We start from the raw sequence: 17,986 nt of genomic DNA, 5'->3' as shown, positions 1-17,986 counted from the left end.
CTCTACCACGCATGCACAGTTGCACACACAGCTTAATTAATCATCTGTGTTTACTCAAGATGAGCTGACTCGACAGAGGGGGAGGCTACCGATGGGATGTAAGATGGAGTAACAGTGAAAAGATAGGTAGAAGGTTATGAGGGGAAGAAGTCACATCATCTGTGTGTTGGAAAAGTGCACACAGTCACACACACAAAAACGGCAATGTTGCCAAATTTAGGGATCCCTGCACAGACTCAGATCAATGTACAGAGAAAAATGATTCCAGTGTAAAGTTTAGCAATGACCTGTAGAGTGTTGTGTGTCGACACAGTGACAATTCATAGTGCCTCATTGGTAGAACATACCAAACTAAACCTTTGAGGATACATGGCTGAAACAAAAAAAACAAAAAAAAAAAAAGGATAAGTCATCAATCTCCACATTGCTGAAGCGCTCTGTTTTCTTGCTACTTGGACCATGTTCTGATCAATCTGTATAACGTTAGAACCCATAACATTTTTGGTCATAGTCGTCGGTGAATGTATATTTACAATTTATAATTTTTCAGCTGCATCAAAATCAGCTGTTCACACCGGGCATCCACTGTGCTTTGCACTCTACTGGGCAGAATCAGATTTATTCTTCTCTCTGCTTCTTTTCCTTTTAATTTTATTTGTATTATCTTTATTCTAAATATTGAATATATAAAATAATATACTTTTGAACTTATAAGCGGCTCGTCCTGGCTGTTGTAACTCATTCATTTCCGGTTTCTGGGTGTGTGAGGTTACTGTGTCACTGTACGCTACACTATTATTTTCACTCGAAACACTTATTCATTTACCAGCTAATTTGCAGAGGTTGCCATTTCATAAAATTTTGCTGGTCCGTCATTCATCATCTGTCAGCGGTCCGGGGACCCAGCCATCATTTTTCAAGCCAAACCGAATTGTAATCGTCAGTCCGGCAGTAAAGTCCACCAGATAGTCGGTCGGTCTGTGAGTATAGCATGCCGTTTCTGATTGGTAAGCTTAGCGTGAGAGGAGGGAGAATGCGTTTATGTGTGAGATTCTGGTTAAGTCAGAAACGCTGCAAAAACAACGCAGCTTTGGTGATCATGTGATCGCATTGTCTGGAATTGTAATTTTGATTATTTTTTTTATATTTGGGCCCCCACTACATATGCATACAGGTTTACTTTCAGAAATAAAGGAAAGCGGCCTGGTGGGATACATTGTGGTCATTCATTTAGTTGGCATTCATGTCTTTCCAACAGTGTTCTACTGGGCATGCAGTCTGTGAGGTGATAAACAGTCGCGACACCATCTTAACACTGTCTGCGAAGGCGTCGCTAACGTGGCAGTAAAGCCAGTGGATCATTTGAAATACCTGAAACACTTTTGCAAAACTGCGAATCTTAAGGGCGAGTTGACATCAGCATCATATTGAAGAAAGAAACCATCTCACTGTGCATGTAATTACAGGCAAGGCCTTTGAGTGTACGGCACCGTTCGTTAACATAATTACACATCTAATGAGTAACATGCATGCACGTGACAAAACTGGGCCAGGTTCTGATGAGATGACAGCGGTGTGACAACTCTACGTGTTGTCATTTTAAATTTCTTAATAAACACACAGTTAGCAAAGATGGAGAAAAAAAAAACCCTCTATATTCACGTAAAATTGATTGCATTTTGGGCCAAATAGAAATGAATGAGGAACATTAACATCGGGTACACGCAATGTGAACATACTATGCGAATTTAAGAAACAAAAACAATTGATTATATTTAAAAAAGAAAACCAATTGATGGTCTGTTATCTTGTCGTATTTTTATTATTTACTAAAACCCTTACTTCAGGTCCCTGGGATTAACCTACAAAAAGTTGCTACTCCCAGAACTAGAAAATTGCTGCTCAAATTAAGTAATTGATTAGCGTGCTTAAACTAAGTAATTAATTCGTTAATCTGCTTCGCAAAGACAAAAATATATATTTTGAGCCTTGCACAATCAAGTCTCATGCGCTGAATCACCCCTTGAATCTACATATAGGCCTTTTTGACTGCTCATTCTAGACTTACAATTCAGTTAGTCACGAAAAAAGACGGACTGACGAATGACGGACGGGTATCATGGCTGCTGCCGGATGACGAATGAAGGAACAGCAAAAATCTAGTAAAATGCCCACCTCTGACTGTTGCTATAACGATTCTGCATCAACTAACCGGGACGAGATCAGAGGAGGAGGAGGAGCGCTTCCCTGGAGGCGTTGCTATAGAGGAGTCTGCATTGACTAACCAGTACATATACTAAGAAGAACAACTTCTCCCAAGGACGTCTACCTGTGGCACTTCACTTCATTAAATGAACTCTAATGCTATTTAAACTAACATTGCACAGCGCCGCATCACAAGAAAAATGTTGCCCGCTCAGCACTGACTGTCACTGGGTCGTCCTGGAAAGGGGATCCTCCATCTGTGATCCCTTCTCAAGGTTCTTCCTGTTTTCTCCTAAATGGATTTTCTCCAAGTTTTTAACAGGGGGGGGGGGGGGGCGTAGTTCGTCATTGTTTTTTGTCAACTGTGGGTTTGTAAAGCACATTTGAGACTCTTGTGACTAAGGGCTACATAAATAAACCTGACTTGACATGACCTGAACAACAGCAACAACAAAGGCAAAGAAGTCAAAACAATCCCTGTTCACACAGGCCTGCATGCCAGGGCTGTACTTGGCAATGAGACACAGTATATTTTTTACTTACTACTTGCTAATTAGGCTTACATTATTTATGTAGTTTCCATCATTTGGCAAGTGTGCAACTTAATTCCATCCATCCATCCATTATCAATACCGCTTATCCTCGCAAGGGTGCAACTTAATTCAACCAATTCAATTTGAACATTTTGACCAACAGCCAACAAGTTCACACTTTACTTTACAAAAGTGTTTAGTGGGGTTCAGGTCAATTCTTCCTCATCAAAAGTCATCCAAGCATGCCTTTATGGACTTTGACAGAAAAGGCTCTTCCCCAATCTGTTGCAGAAAACAGACAATTGTCCAAAAGGTCTTGATAAGATGATGATCCGTGAAGATGAAGATCCTCATGAGGTACAGAACGAAGATAGTCTAACCTCTGCTTGCTTAATTAACTGATTGACATGTCTGCCTGTAAACTATAGGTGAGCCATCTAAATAGCATACAGACACCACAGACAGCGAACATGAGCCTGCATGTTGCATCAGAGTGGCTTAAGGAAGGAGAAGGAGGAGCCTGGAAGTGAAGCGGCCTGCAGCTTTGCCTTGTTCCAAATTCTTCATACACACATTCAGCCTGGGCAGAGAGCATGTTTTATATGTGTCTCGCACACAGATGTCAACACAGGAAGAGCTTTTTTAACCGGCTCACATTCAGATACCGGACGGCTCTGATGACTCCTTCTCCCGTTTCGAAAGAGAGTGGAAAAGTCAGAGTCAGCAGGCTGGCATGAGTGCAGCCACGGCTGGAAGGAGATCAGCACACACATCTGCAGAGAACCATGAAGTGGGTGTCGGTGTGCAAAATCAAGTGTGCATATCAGAGCAGGAACAACACGATGAGAGCAAGTGTGCACTGTTCAGAAGTGAAAAGTCGAATTGTCATGCGAAGACTTGCAACAAGTCCAATTTCAAGCCAGCAACTGTCAAGTCAAATTAAAAATGATAATGATAATTCCTTCCTCCGCCTCCCCCGTCTGGCATTTTTCAAAGTAACTGGCGGACAGAATCTGCCATTTCAGAGGCAGTTATTATGAATTAAGGAGGTTTAAAATGCCAAGTCTGATACATCTGAATTTTAAGATAGCAGATAAGTTTGATCAATTTACCCAGAATAAATATATCGGTCTATCGCTAGACAACATGCAAACTCCATGAAGGAAGGCAGAGATTCAAAACCCAAATCTCAGAACTCAGAACAGAAAATGTACAAACCACTTTTCCACCATGGCCCCACTGTAACACTAACATTTGAAAAAGCAACAACAAAAACAAAATTAAGAGAGACTTGAGAAACGTGAGGGGGGATTCCATTTTTCTTCTACTTTAAATAAATCCCAAACACCTTTCAACCAGGCAAACACTCTTACAGAAACTATAGAGAAAGTCTGAATATTAATACTATTATTAGACTTACCTTGCAAGCCACACCTTATTTAAAGACCAGCAACAAGCACAATGACACGATTAATCATTTTAAGGAGCAACAAAGAATGGTAATAATCAACAATTCTATTTGCTGGGCAGCCAGCTAATTCACGAGCTAGAGGAAAGAGAAAATATTTTTTGTATAGCTTAATTTCACCTCTTCTAAATAATGGACAAATACAAAGGAAAAAGTTAAAATAACCAATTATAGAAAACAAAAGAATACAGCGGATAACAGTTGGTCCAAAATTCTGCTGCTTGCCTCCTAACTGGAGCTTGGAAGACGGGGCACATAACACCAATTCTGGCCTCCCTTCACTGGCTCCCAGTGCATTTTAGAGTTCATTTTAAGATGCTTTTACTTGTTTACAAGTCTTTAAATGCCCTCGCCCCGGCGTACCTCTCCAAGCTCCTCCACTCCTACGCACCTTCCCGTGCCTCAGATCAAAAATTTATACAGCCCTTAATCGCAAGAAAGTCTCAAAGGCCGTCACATGCCCATAGCTGACAACATATTAACGACATCCCAATTTGACTTTTTGGCTCCCTTTTCCCATCCTATCAAAAATACCATTACTGTTACTGGACCCAAAAATGCATCATGCGTTGCCATAACATCAACATATAGCCTGCCATACTTAAATTACCAATTAAGAACCTAAAAGACATTCATTCACTGATAACAAATCAATCACGTGCCTTCTTAATGATTAACGTCCAGGGACCCCTGATCCTTAGTTTGAACATCTCTGGAGTCCACTAATAAAAGTAAGCTTCAAAAATAAAATGGAACCACGTTGATTTGCATGCCAATGTTACTACATTTCCTCCATAAATTCAATCACATCTTCAATTGATATTTTTTTTTATAGTTATAATGAATCTACACAGGTAAACTTAATCACTAGTAATGCATTTTGTGCACTAATTGTCATGCAAAATTCAAGATTGAAATGGTGAATGTGAGTGAGCATGCAGCCTGCCTGCAAAGATAGATGTATACAGATAGAACAACTTTTCGTCACAATTAGAAAGTGTAATCGTCTGGTGTTAAATAAATCCACTTTTTAAATGTATTGAACCTCTGGATATATGAATGGCATTGTAATAATATTTTCAATTTCTCATATTTTTAACGTACATTATCACCTACATAAAAAAGTAAAACATTGGGTGGCTGCTTAATAATCCACATAATCCATATGGAGCCAATCAAAATTGACTAGGTAGTAGGGACCCATTTACAGCCCCCGATCCTCAGTACACGAAAAAATAGGCTTTGTTGAGGCCAGAGGATAAAATATAAGAGAAACGCGTTGCTTTGCATCTCAACACAAACAGCATGGACGCCTATGCAATATTACCTTATAATTTCCTATGAATTCAATCACACCTTCTATAAATATTAGATTTTTTTATAGTTATAATCAAGCTACACGTGTAAGTAAACAGTTTAATGCATTTTGTCCGCTAATCGTGCAAAATTGTACTTCCAAAGGCTGATTGCATGTGTTGGTGAATTACTGTTGCAGCCTGTTTTTTTTTTTTTTTTTGATTTATTTATTTTATGTTAGCTAGGCAAAGTTTCCCAGCAAAAACTACGAATAGAACGTGACGGTCACAGTGACAAAACAAACACAAAACACGCTATTAAAACAACAACAAAGTGCTTACTTTGCACGAAGCGTCACGCTGGAATCCTGCAAGGAGCAGATGGACTTTTTTTTCCACGACAGCACAACTTGCTCATTTACACACACAAAATTCAATTCAGGTCTTCTTCACTTGATTCGAGCATGAGTCCCTTTTACTTTCCGCTCGCTGGTTTGCATGCAGAAGACTACTTCTGCTTCTTCTATTCCTATCGGGAAAGCCCACGCACGCACATACACACTACACGTCCACACGCACTCGAACATGTCCACGTTGATCGGTAAGCCTCACATGGCGGTGAGGCGCCCCCATCCGCCCGTGAAATAAAGAAAGAAAAAGTCCAGCCTCCTTCCCAAGACAAGCAGCCAACAGGAACTGGAGGCCACCCTCACTAAATACGTCCGCCTCTTAAAGAGCTGCGCACACACTCACACAACTACACACTGTCTTTGCATCAACTCAATTTGTTTGAACTCGTTTGCCAAATTATTATTTGCTGTCTCGTATAGAAATAGAACATAGAACATCGCATAACGATAGCAATGTAGCTATAGATAGATGACGATAATTTTGCTGATTTACCACATTATGTATCGTGTTGTAGTGTTGATTGAGCATAAAATATGTTACAAGTGTCCTCCCTGAGCATGCTTTAATCTGTTTAAGGACACCCCAGTCGCAGCTCACTGTAAAACAAAATTAAACGAACAACCAAATTGCACACATTGAGTATCTAAATCCGAGACATACTTTGTTTTAGAAATATTGTCAGTGCTAATGCTAGCATTCAATGTAAAATTCCATAAAGATAATAGAAATGACTCCAAAAGAAATTCCAAAATAGCATCGAATTCTGAGACTGATATTCCTTCAAATAACAAATATTCACACACTTATGATAAAACACATTCAGACAGGTAAAATATAGCAATACACAAAGGCATATATTCATGTGTGAAAAAGAAATTATACCAATAAGGCTCAATCACAACTATCAAATCTTCTCCCACTCTTTTTTTTTATCTTTAAGTGTGCGTGTGTGTGTGTTGAAATCACCAGTCAGTCCACAGCCGTCACATCTTGCTAATACATGTCATGTCATCTTCCAAACCGCTTATCCTATCTAGGGTCGCGGGGAGTTGCTGGAGCCTATCCCAACCGTCAACGGGCGAAGGCAGACTACACCCCGAACTGGTCGCCAGCCAGTCGCAGGGCACACATAGACACTGTCACTGAGCGGGAATCGATCCCACGCTGCCCGCACACAACTCAGGCGTGTGTACCACTACACTATCAGCGGACGTCTTGCTAATACAGTTTCTATCTATTTTTGCCCGATGCTCTGAAAGCACCTTGTCCCCAGTCAGAGCGGCCAGAGGCAGAGCATGCTCCGGCACTCCTATTTTGTGGTGGCACTCTGAATAACTGAATGGCACATTCCAACAAGTTTCGTGCTAATCACTTGCCCTCCGTACCGCCGTTGATAATCCATCCATCCATCCAATTTCTATACCACTTATCCTCACTAAGCTGCCTATCCCAGCTGATTTGGGGCGTGAGGGTACACCTTGAACTGGTCGCCAGTGAATTTCAGGGCACATATAGACAAACATTTACAATAAGTCCTAGTTGATAATATTTGTAATAAATGATAAGGTAAGGTAACCTAGCAAACCTTGCTAGCGAGCTGAAACATTAATTGGTGTACGTATAGCATAATTTCACATCCTCTGGCATGGTTAAGATAAACTAGATAAAAAGATGCTAATGCTAGCAATCTTGATAGCTAGAAAAAACGGAATGTTGCTTGCTTAAAGCATACCCTCACTTCAAATTAAGCATAACAGTAGACACTATGTAGTCGAATTATAGCCATGTAGACTAGACATTGATATTATCAATACAGTAATTGATGCTAATGCTAGCTACTAGTTATCTTGCTAGCTCAATGAAACTGAACTTTGCTTGTGTAAAACACAATCACATCTAATACAACAAACAAACATTTTATTTCAAGCATATAGTACTAAAGTAGAATTATTGTGATCAAGCTAGCTTGATAGCTTGATAAAACGTACCATAGATATCTTGATAGATGTCTGGCCTCTTTTGAGGCTCAAGTGCAACTGAACTTCCACAAGACGCTGACGCTGTTTGAGGCTTGCCCGGAATTTCAGCTGTCAATGGAAGAACAAGTCCCCCCCAAGCCAGCCCACCCCCACTCAGATCCCCCTGTTGACCCAAAAGCCATCAATTGGTGTGGAAGGGCCCGCCTTGACACATGAGAGAGAAGCAGACAGTCCAGTTGCTGTTCACACTGAATTGCAGGATGTTTTTTTTTCTTCATGCATTTTTGCATGTGTGAACATACTGTTGAAAATTAGGCCCTGTACCAAACTCTGATCAGTATGACTGCATGCTTCTTCTTTTAGAACTTAAAACTGATACATGTTAGATATCTATTGGAAACAGCAATCTAGATAAACAGAATTTCTCACTTTTTTTTTCCCCGGTCAATTTTGCAAGACCACTTATTTCTCGACATAATTCATAGGGCTCAATCAAAATGGCCACATAGACGAGGGCTGGGCCAACTATGGCCAGCCCACAGAGCATCTTAATTATCAAGAGTCCTATAGTATTTGTTGCATTAATTTAGCAGATTGTTTAGTAAAGCTGTTTATTCATTTAGTGTTCCTTTGTTTACTTATTTCATTCATTAACTAATTCCAACCATTATCTGAACCGCTTATCCTCACGGGGGTTGCGTTGCTTTATTTATTTTACTATTTATCATGCCAGAACCGCCGTACACTTACAACTACGACCCTGAAGTGGAAGTCTTTCATTCTCCTCCTAAAATAACGCTGCTTTATTTTGCAATAATTATTTTATTGTGAAAAAATGCAATAAAAACTGAAAACAAACCATTGCGTTATAACGCAATCATAAATATTCTTGTGTTGTGATGTCCCCTCCGTAGTCTGGTGACCGACGGTGGTTGTGTTGGCAGCTAAATGCTATCTTGGTAAAAGAGTTGTAAACAATTCAATCCACTCACGATACTCCGAGACGGTAATTGGATGTCAATAGGACATTAGCCAGATAATAAGCTTTAAATAATGTTCATGAATTATGAAACCGTGGCGGGGGACGACGGACTGATGGAATGTAAGAACAGAAGCGCTTTAAAAGGAAGAGGACGGACGTTGTCGGAGGATGATTATTTTTATGAATAAGGACAGAGGGACGAGGATGGAAGGGAGCCCAGGTCGCGGATGGAGGACGGACTGGCAAAATAGGGTAAAGTGCATATATTTACGCACACACACACGAGTAGTATCTGCTGAGGTTTCTTTCCTCATCTTGTCTGGGCCATACTCGAGCAAATTGTATCCCCCCCCATCCCCCCCCCCCCCCCCCCCCGAACAATGTTTGCTCCTCTGTGTGTTTGTGTTCCCAGTGTAATGGGAGTGTGGCCTTTGTGTCATCTCCTTCAAGTCCTCTTTAATGTATTTAGGGTGCGTTCACATCACAAGCATGACACGTCTCAGTGATGTCGGCGGCCGTGCTAACTATTGGATTAGAGCCAAGAGAAGGAGATGCCTGCAGGGGGGAACACACAAGCGCACACATGCCTGTTCTTTCATCTATTTGTGGACCTTCATTGTTATAAAACATTCTCCGGACCCTTTACCCCAGTTTTGACCATCACTTGTAAACATCCAATACTCTGCAATTGCAATTGTTTTTCTCCTGGTATGCCAGCTTCCTCTTACATTTTAAGAACATGCATGTTAGATTCAATAAAAAAAAAATCTAAATTCTAAGGTGTGAATGTGAGTGTGAATTATTCTTGGTCCATATGTGCTCTGCGACTGGATGACAACCATTCGAGGGTTTACCCCTAAAAAAGTCAGATTTGATAGGCTTGAGAACAGGGAAGGTCAACTAGCGGTCCGCGGGCCACATGACCACACTGAGTGGCTCTTTGATAAATTAAAAATTAATAATAAGATAATTACTTATATATACTTTTATGTTGGCTTGCTGTTCAGTAGTTTTGTGTCGCCCTTGAATGGTAATTTTCATGCAAGACATCCCTTTGAACTGGAAAGATTTTTTACAATACTGTATATGGTTATGCTGTTGTTTTCTTCAAGTCCTTTGATGTTGGGTTAAGATAGTGGATCTTTTCTACATGCATTGAAAAATGTACTGTATTATCAAAAATGAAATATATTAAGAGTAAATATTTTCTCCATATCTAAAATTGTCAACATACATCTGGTTAGGAAGTGTGTGGTCCTATGTAGCCTCCCAGTAGCACTGATAAAAAATTGTGGCCCACTCCACCATTTAAGTTGCACATCAGTGGTGTGGTCCCCAACATGCACGTTACCAGTCCACCAGTCCGGTTACCAGTCCACAGGGCACTCGGTACCTGACTGCACAACCCACTCCCATCAACAAACATTTGCTGGTGTATACTGTTAAAAAGTTTGTTTGGCCCATGGAAGAAAAAAGGTTGGGGACCCCTACTCTAGACCCTCACGAGTACAAGTGCTATAGAAAATCGGAAACATTTAATACTGTGGCTACTCTGAAGAGGCAGTGCCCCGTTAGATGTTTGTCTTTCTTGATAATACAGTGGAACTAAAGTTGTACACCCTTGAGGTCTTACTAAAATATCAGCCTATCATAAATTCAAACTGTTATGAACATACCTCACGCAAAAGCGTGCGCATGTGTTTAAAAATAAAGCCACTATGGCGAAACCCCTGGCCACAGCCAGGCCACCCTTCAAGTAAAATTGGTCTAAAACCGGCACCGATGTAGCCTACCTAAAATGATGGCTCCTTCTCCCAATGGGACCTAAAACCAAGTCAATCATCTACAAAACAATGATAACCCTCACCAAGTATTTAATGTCAATGTGTCTTAGCATTATTAGGTCAGACTAAAAAAAAAAAAAAAAACATGAGTGGAAAGCTGCATATGGTCTCAGCGTGTCTTGAGAATATGCCCCTGAACCATAATCCACTATTACAAACATTGGTCTGCATAAAGGTGACAGCAGGAGGTCGGGGAGGGCAAGTGGCGAGGAAATTGATGCCAATTGTCGAGATGGCGCCAGGCGAGTAAGAACCACAGAGTGTCAGCATGAGAGCCCCGCCATGTGCAAAACAACACAATTAAGTGGGAGGACGAACCGTAATCAGTGGAAGCATCATGCAAATGATGTTTTTTTTCTTCTTCCACCTGCCAGTGACCGCTTTAATGTCCATAGCCACCACAGAATACAAATCAGGGATTTAAACTTGATGAAAAGCCGGGTGAGTGAAAGGAGTGCGTAGTAAAGCTGTGATAGCGTAGGTAAGTGGGGAAAGAAATGACACATCTAGAGAATGGCTGGATTTTGCTGCTTGACTCATGTTCCACATACACAATATTAATCAGAATGCCATGTTTAGACTAGTGAAAGGATTTTGAACATATTATTGGAAATAATTTTGGGGGGGGGGGTTGACTTCCACTTTAAAAAAAAATCCTCAGGTAAGAGGTAACAAAATGTCCTTGTACTAAGAAAAAAGGCAGTTTACACACGTTTTGTGAGCCAACAGGCTGTGCAACATTTCCCACATTTTTCCTACTTGGTACTGTTGCAGCCTCAAGCTTGACAAATACAGCAAAGCTTAAACAACGCAGGCTTGCAAAATCCATGCACTCGTGTAGGTCCCGCTACTCAGTGCCATCAAGGTCAAATGGTGTGCTGTGGGATTCAGACCCAAAATTCTCAACACAATTATATCCAAGAGGCTGCTTCCTGGTGTCTGTAAATGCATCGGACATGAATGGTATGCGTCTGTAAAGTGGCCGCGAGTTAACTATGTTCCCATCGTCATGACATCATACCCCTGAGGCCTCTGTTTTGTTTGGAGAAGACAAGAGGCAGCTGGAGGTCTGTTGTTCGTTCATCCAACATACTACAAGGCACGTTTATACAAACTGCCTGCAATGCAAAGTGGCTCTCTCCCCTATTAACGTTTTGACCTTTTGCCACATTTCAGGCATCGAACATAAAGACATAAAAATAGATTTTTTTTTTTAGAAGAATCAACACTAAGTGGAACACAATTGTGAAGTAGAACTAAATTCATATAATATTTAAAACTTTTTTGCTGGGGGGGTGACTGAAAAATGGGGTGTGCGATATTACCCGGCCCCTTTTGCTGTCAGTGCAGCTAATTCACCCTAAAAGTTCCCTGAGGATTTCTGAATGATACAATGTTGACCGAAATGACTAATGATGATAAATAGAGTCCATCTGTTTGTAATCACTCAATGCACCTGCTCTGTGATATTCTCAGGCCATGTCCACACGGAAACGGAGCTGGCTTCGTTCCCTAAAGTAATCCCGTAAACATGGAAGCGCTTCAAGAAATCCGTTTGTCCACAAGACGCTGTTATGCTACAATACCGTCAGTATGCCAAATTTTAAGTGGCGCTGTAGCAAAGCCACGAGTAGTCACCAGAACACAGAAGAAGAAGCCGGAGCACAAAAGAAGAAGACAAGTGAAGAAGAGTTAGTTCAATAATAGCCGGTATTTCAACATAATCATGAAAGTAAAGTTTTTTTGGTGATGGGTGATCACACAATTATTCACAGAGATGGGCGGGTAAAGCATGAAGTGTTGAGGCTTTCCTTCAAATTGTGCCGAAACAGATTCGGAACGTTGGTGCTTTGGTGAAGGCAACATGAGGGACACCTAGTGGACGAAAGAAGTCAAAGCAACCAAAGAATGAAACATTCCCTCACTCTTTCAGCAATAATGGTAAGATAAACAAAGCTTTACATACCACCTATATGTGACGGACTGGTCCGCCTATGACGGACGCCCATTTTGTAGGAATAAACTATGGACGGGAAATTTAAAAAACTAGTCGGACTAAGCATAGTCGGAAGCCCATTTTTTCCCGTGTATGTAATCATCGCTATTTTGACTTGGCCATTCTAACACTTGGATATGTTTACTTTTGAACCATTCCATTGTAGATTTTACTTTATGTCATTGTCATCATGATTGATAATTGTCTTGTTGGAAGGTAAACCTCCATCCTATTCCATTTCTCCCAAAATGTCCCTGTATTTTGCTCCATCCATCATCCCATCAATTCATACTCCCAGTCCCTGATGAAGAAAAGCAGCCCCAGACCATGATGCTGCCACCACCATGTTTGACATTGGGGATTGTGTTTCCACCGTTCACAAACGCTCTCCATCTAACCTTAGTGAGCTCAAGCTGTTTTGCAAGGAAGAACAGGGGAAAAAAATCAGTCAATAGATGTGCAAAATTTGATCAAGTTTAGCTTGACTCTTGAGGAATATTTTTCCAATAAATTATTTAGTTGCACACCAAATGAGTTGTTCGACTTTGGATGTTCTACTGTAGTTTTACCAGATTTGCTCACGATGGTAGTACCACAGCACACATGCACTCTCACATGGGTTGCCTCCCCCACATCCCTTTAAAATTCATTAGGGGAAAAACAAAGCACAAGACAGGCGGCCTTAATGCCCCTAAATTGCATCAATCGGCACACAATTACCAAACCTGCATGTCAATAAAAATGATTATGGAGGCTTGGGAACATTTTGATAGGGAGTTTGGTACTTTTAACAGATTATTTGCAGTCACCTAGGGAACTAGAACAAAAGAGCGTCAGGGAGGCACATTATCTTGCCAGGGCTGGCAAAATGATTGTGAACTGTAAACGCAGAGAGGGCTCACTTATGAAGCCTCAGTGCACAGTAAAAACATGGATGACATTCTGCATTTATTCTGAATTGTATTTACTTCACACATAAAAAAAAAAACAAATATTAAAATGCCCTCTACCAAGAGATACAATACATTATGCGTTTCCTGAAATATGAGGAAACGCAGGGATGAGACTTCTAAACAGAATTTGTTGTACATCTATTACTCAGACAAGATTACCGATTAGATGGATCAACAGCATTGAAAATAGCTACCCTGATTTATCACCTGGAAAATCTCTATTTCTTTTGCATTTATTTGATTTGATATATATATATATATTTTTTTTTTTTTCCTCATGCACAGTGGCTTACGCTAGCTATCATACACTTTGACACCTGAGGATCTCAGCAACCAAGAAATACCATCCAGAAGACCGGACAGGGATTCTGCAACTGTATCCTGCACCTGGTTCAAAACAGAGAACGACAGGATGCTCAAGGGCACTTTGAAAGTAACCAGGAAGCAGACTAGCATTTCGTCCGGAGTGAGTCCACTTGTCCTTACATATGAGCTACTGTCGTGTCATTCTTTCATTTATTCAATTAGAATAGTAATTACCATCCAGGGATTAGGTAACTGAGGCAAGCCGAGTCTCTTGGCCATGTCAACACAGGGTGTTCGATGCCTGGTTTGCATTCTGCTGGTTCCGACTGCTTCACTTTCCTCTCTGGAGACGCACGAGAGCACCAGCAGGGGTTTGGATGCGGAGCACAGCACAGCCCTGATTTGAGCCCCCTCAGACTCTCCTTCTCCTGTTTAATAAGAGGCGAATCACTTAAGAACAACTAATGCTGAACTGAAATGCTGTACAGTAAAATGAAGTTAAAAGTGTGAGGAATGGAATGGAAGATTTTGAAATAGTTGTAAGAAAATTAAAATGACTAAAATCAGCGCAATCGACGGCTTTAATTATTTTCGGACTTTTAAACAGAAAAAGCGCTTCGGCAGTATTTTGGGACTAATTATCATAAGCGTTGCTCAGGTAAAGATGCTTACAGTAGAACAATAGTCATCTGAGAATGAAAAGCAAATGTTGAATGCCATCTATCCATTATCCAAGTCGCTTCATCGCGGGTGTACTGGAGCCTATCCCAGCTGTCTAAGGGATAGGATAATAATGATTTTAAAATATTCTGAGTTGATTTAGGAAGTTTGGGTTTGAATGGTCAAGAAATGTGGAAAGATTGTGTAAATTTACAGTATGTCTCCGTTCATTTGTGGATTTTGTCATGCAATGTGAAATATTGAAAAATGTTTGAATTTTGAAAAAGATTTCGCACTGTCACGGATGACATTTTGAAGTTGGAATAGTTTGGAAAATAATTTAATAGAGAGTAAATAGTCTTCTCTTTTAAAGTGCAAAGACCTCGTAAATTCGTAATTCAGTTCATTAGGATCTTTATTTTTGCTGCATCCACACTTTAATGCATTTACATAATTGCACACGTTTAAACCATGAATAAGCATCTCGCATATCTTCTTATCACATTTATTTTATCTTATTTTGTTGTTCTATTTTTATTTTCATAAGTCTTGGGACTTACTGGGCTAACCTCGGATCTCGGGTATCGTACTTTGTGCCATATCATATCGAATTTTAGGAATTGTAAGAGCTGCCCAGACACCTCAAATGAACTGAATATTTTAATAATGTAATCGTTGAATATATGTGAAATTTTTCAGATGGCAAAAAAAGTGTGGAATAAAAAAAGTATATATACTATTTAATTCGCGGCGCAGAATAACATACATTGCGTATGCTCTTCAGCAATGTTTGACATCCTTTATTGAAGCAAGGCACACATTTGACTATTTGAAAAATCTGCTGTTCACTGAAATGATGATGGTAATTGGTGGTACTTGAAGACCATGCAATTGCTCAGCTTTTCATTACAGTATATGATAATTTGATTTAACATGGATTATTTGTGGTAAATAATATATTTTGGACAAATTACGTGAAATGGAGTCATTGGGGAACGTTGGAAAGCACTTCTTTTCAGCATTCACATAATTAAACCCACTTATTGGTCTCTCACCTCTCCCCAGTTCGGCGTTCGCCAAATAGATGACTCCTTCCACGACCTGGCACACCTGCTGCACCTGATGGACTGGCCTGTAGACTGGCTGCCCTGAGTCATTGCTTCCTACGAGAGTGAAGAGTTTACCACTCATATACTGCTTCTGTAGTTTGGCGCGGTCCCTCTCTGCTCTGCACACAAATAGCTCAATGACACAACCACCAAACAACCATCTATCGTACTGTGCATGCTATTCAAGGTAGGGAACACGTACTTGTTCGTCGAATAAAGTGTAAAGATGTTGAACCTGTGCTGGTTGTTCAACATGTAACTGATGCCAGAGCCGATCACTGAAGGTCCTGAAGGATGAAAAAGTGGTTTGGCTTAGTTGGAGAAAGTTGGATGGCAGTGAAAACAGTCAAGACTGCCACCTTTTGGTGGACAAAGCATCCCCCATACCTAGGGGAAAATTTTGATATGTGTTTTTTCTGCCATTGTCACATGGATGCAGTAGCATATTCTTAGATTCCTTCACTCACAATTTTTTTTGTTTCTTTTTTTGTTTTTTCATTAACCACTTATTGAAAGAGGAAGTCAGTCAAGTCTGAGAGTCAAATTGCGAATATGCAGGGTGCGGGTGGGGATTATACCGCCAAAAATGAACAGAAAATTAAGCATGTATTTAAAGAAATTAGTCTGGGCCCTCACCATTGATTTGACTGTTCGGAACGACAGACATGCGTAGAATGTCAGAGGGATGAATGAGCCTGGTGACTATAGAGACATCCAGTTGCTCCATGCCGGGCCCAAACATGACATAGCGTGGTTCAGTTGAAGGCACCAGAGACTGCAGGAAGGACGTCAATACTCGGTACGGTGGCCACGAAGGAAGCCATCTTTGTCTGCACGACGGGCATCCTTTCAGATACCTATAGGAACACAACTGTCATTGAATTCTCTTAAAAGGAAGTTTAAAAGTCACCCACTCTGCCATGTAGTCGACGTTGGATTCTGTCCTCTCATAATCGTCCTGTTCTGAATCATCGCTGATGACCGGGCCCTCTGGCGCCTCCAGTTGCGGCATCGTTAAGTGATCGATGGAGGGCCAATCAGGCATGTCCCTGAGAAGAAAGTACTTCCACAGCAACGGATCTCGGACCAAGGCCCTCCAGTAGCGGCTGGTTGCTCCCAGGCGACAGATGTCCACAGATGACAACAAGGTCATAATCTGGAACTGTACATCCACCTTGAGAATGGAACTATAGTTAGTTGGTATTTATTTTTAGTGTTTTGGTTTTTATTGATTTGCCGTTGTGTTTGATTATTTATGTTTGTATTTTTTATTTGCTGTGGTGTTAAAAGTTTTTTGGTCTTATTAGTTTTTGTTTTTCTTTTGGAATTTGGCTTATTGTTTGTTTTTAATGATTTGTGTTTGTTGATTTGCTGGTGTTTTGTTGTTTGGATATAGTTATTTGTTTCTGCTTCTTCATTTGCAGTTGTGTTTAAGTTTTTGCTGTTTTGTTTAAGTATTTGTTTTTTATTTGTTGTGTTTAGTCTTTTTGTAGTTCGTTTGTTCTATTTCATTCCAGGTTTCATTCGGACAAATGTGAAGCCATCAGCATTTAACAGCGTCGCAAAAATTGACACTGTACACATCTTCAATTATTCATTGTTCTTTGTACATGTTCAATTATGCTTTCCTATTTTGAAAAGTGCACTGACTGTCCTATTCGTGTCCAAATGTAGTATAATTCTTCTGTCTCTTCCTGACTAACTCATCTGTTTCTCTTCTGCAGAACCATCTCTCATTAGCGCAATTATTTGGCCATTTCAAATAATTTTCTGTTTAATGACGACTTAAAAATAAAAGTCCACGTGGGGATTAACAAGTAGTATCAATTTATAAAAAACATTAAATCGGACACATTTGGACATGAAGGGTTTGTCCGACTGTGACGACATATACAAATGAATGTTCCCCTTATGTGCTCAATACTAGTAAGATAGTTGTCAACACAGTAGATAGTTGTCAATACAGTACTGATCCCCCTAAACTGCGATTTTTATTTTTTTAATTGAATACGAACGTTTAATGACAAAAGCTAAGTAACTGAAACTTTAACGTCAAATCGCTCAAAACTTACAGGTAAACAATTCAAAAAGGCTGGTTCCTCTTCTCCGTGGTCCAAAACGACGTCTTTCACACCGGGAGGCCAATAAATCTGTTTTAAGCGCCTTAGGCTTCGAATAACGACTGATTCCCTATGACGGTTAGTCTTCCCTGCCATGCCTTGTTGATACGCAGGTAAGGTTTACT

The 17,986-nt window shown here is 40.4% G+C and overlaps 2 protein-coding genes and 1 long non-coding RNA gene across 4 annotated transcripts in view; 1 reads left to right on the top strand and 2 right to left on the bottom strand.

Moving 5' to 3' along the window:
- The window catches only part of ghra (growth hormone receptor a), a 39,097-nt gene extending 31,099 nt beyond the window's left edge, over positions 1–7,998 (bottom strand). The window contains exon 1 of one of the 2 annotated variants that reach the window (XM_086029801.1): positions 7,901–7,998. The gene's annotated coding sequence lies outside the window, so the exon portion shown is untranslated. Of the gene's footprint in view, positions 1–5,843; positions 6,184–7,900 lie in introns of those variants that run through there. The other variant, XM_086029800.1, reaches the window with a different exon arrangement.
- Positions 7,999–12,375: 4,377 nt separating this feature from the next.
- LOC147147097 (uncharacterized) lies at positions 12,376–17,642 on the top strand. Its single transcript, XR_015086947.1, has 3 exons — positions 12,376–12,658; positions 13,952–14,132; positions 15,698–17,642. It is a non-coding gene; the product is annotated as an uncharacterized LOC147147097 (long non-coding RNA).
- fbxo4 (F-box protein 4) lies at positions 13,649–17,975 on the bottom strand. The gene is made up of 7 exons (XM_086031725.1): positions 17,814–17,975; positions 16,656–16,915; positions 16,378–16,598; positions 15,944–16,028; positions 15,688–15,860; positions 14,207–14,400; positions 13,649–14,053 (listed from the first exon to the last, which is right to left on the bottom strand). Exons 1-7 carry the CDS (start codon positions 17,955–17,957, stop codon positions 13,961–13,963), a joined length of 1,170 nt encoding a protein of 389 aa, XP_085887851.1. The 5' UTR covers positions 17,958–17,975; the 3' UTR covers positions 13,649–13,960.
- Positions 17,976–17,986: the final 11 nt, after the last annotated feature.

Source organism: Filicampus tigris, chromosome 5, assembly GCF_054856515.1.
Source record: "Filicampus tigris isolate MCC_2025a chromosome 5, RoL_Ftig_1.0, whole genome shotgun sequence".
NCBI lineage: Eukaryota > Metazoa > Chordata > Actinopteri > Syngnathiformes > Syngnathidae > Filicampus > Filicampus tigris.
The sequence above is the reverse complement of the archived record's forward strand: the minus strand, read 5'-3'. Positions and strand labels throughout refer to the sequence as shown.

Excerpts from the sequence above, each read along its gene's own strand:
- fbxo4 (XM_086031725.1), bottom strand. The coding sequence starts at position 17,957 with ATGGCAGGGAAGACTAACCGTCATAGGGAATCAGTCGTTATTCGAAGC. Across the intron at positions 16,029-16,377 it reads TCCGAACAGTCAAATCAATG|GACCTTCAGTGATCGGCTCT; the intron begins GTGAGGGCCCAG and ends TTCATCCTTCAG. Across the intron at positions 14,401-15,687 it reads GAACGCCGAACTGGGGAGAG|GAGAAGGAGAGTCTGAGGGG; the intron begins GTGAGAGACCAA and ends CTTATTAAACAG.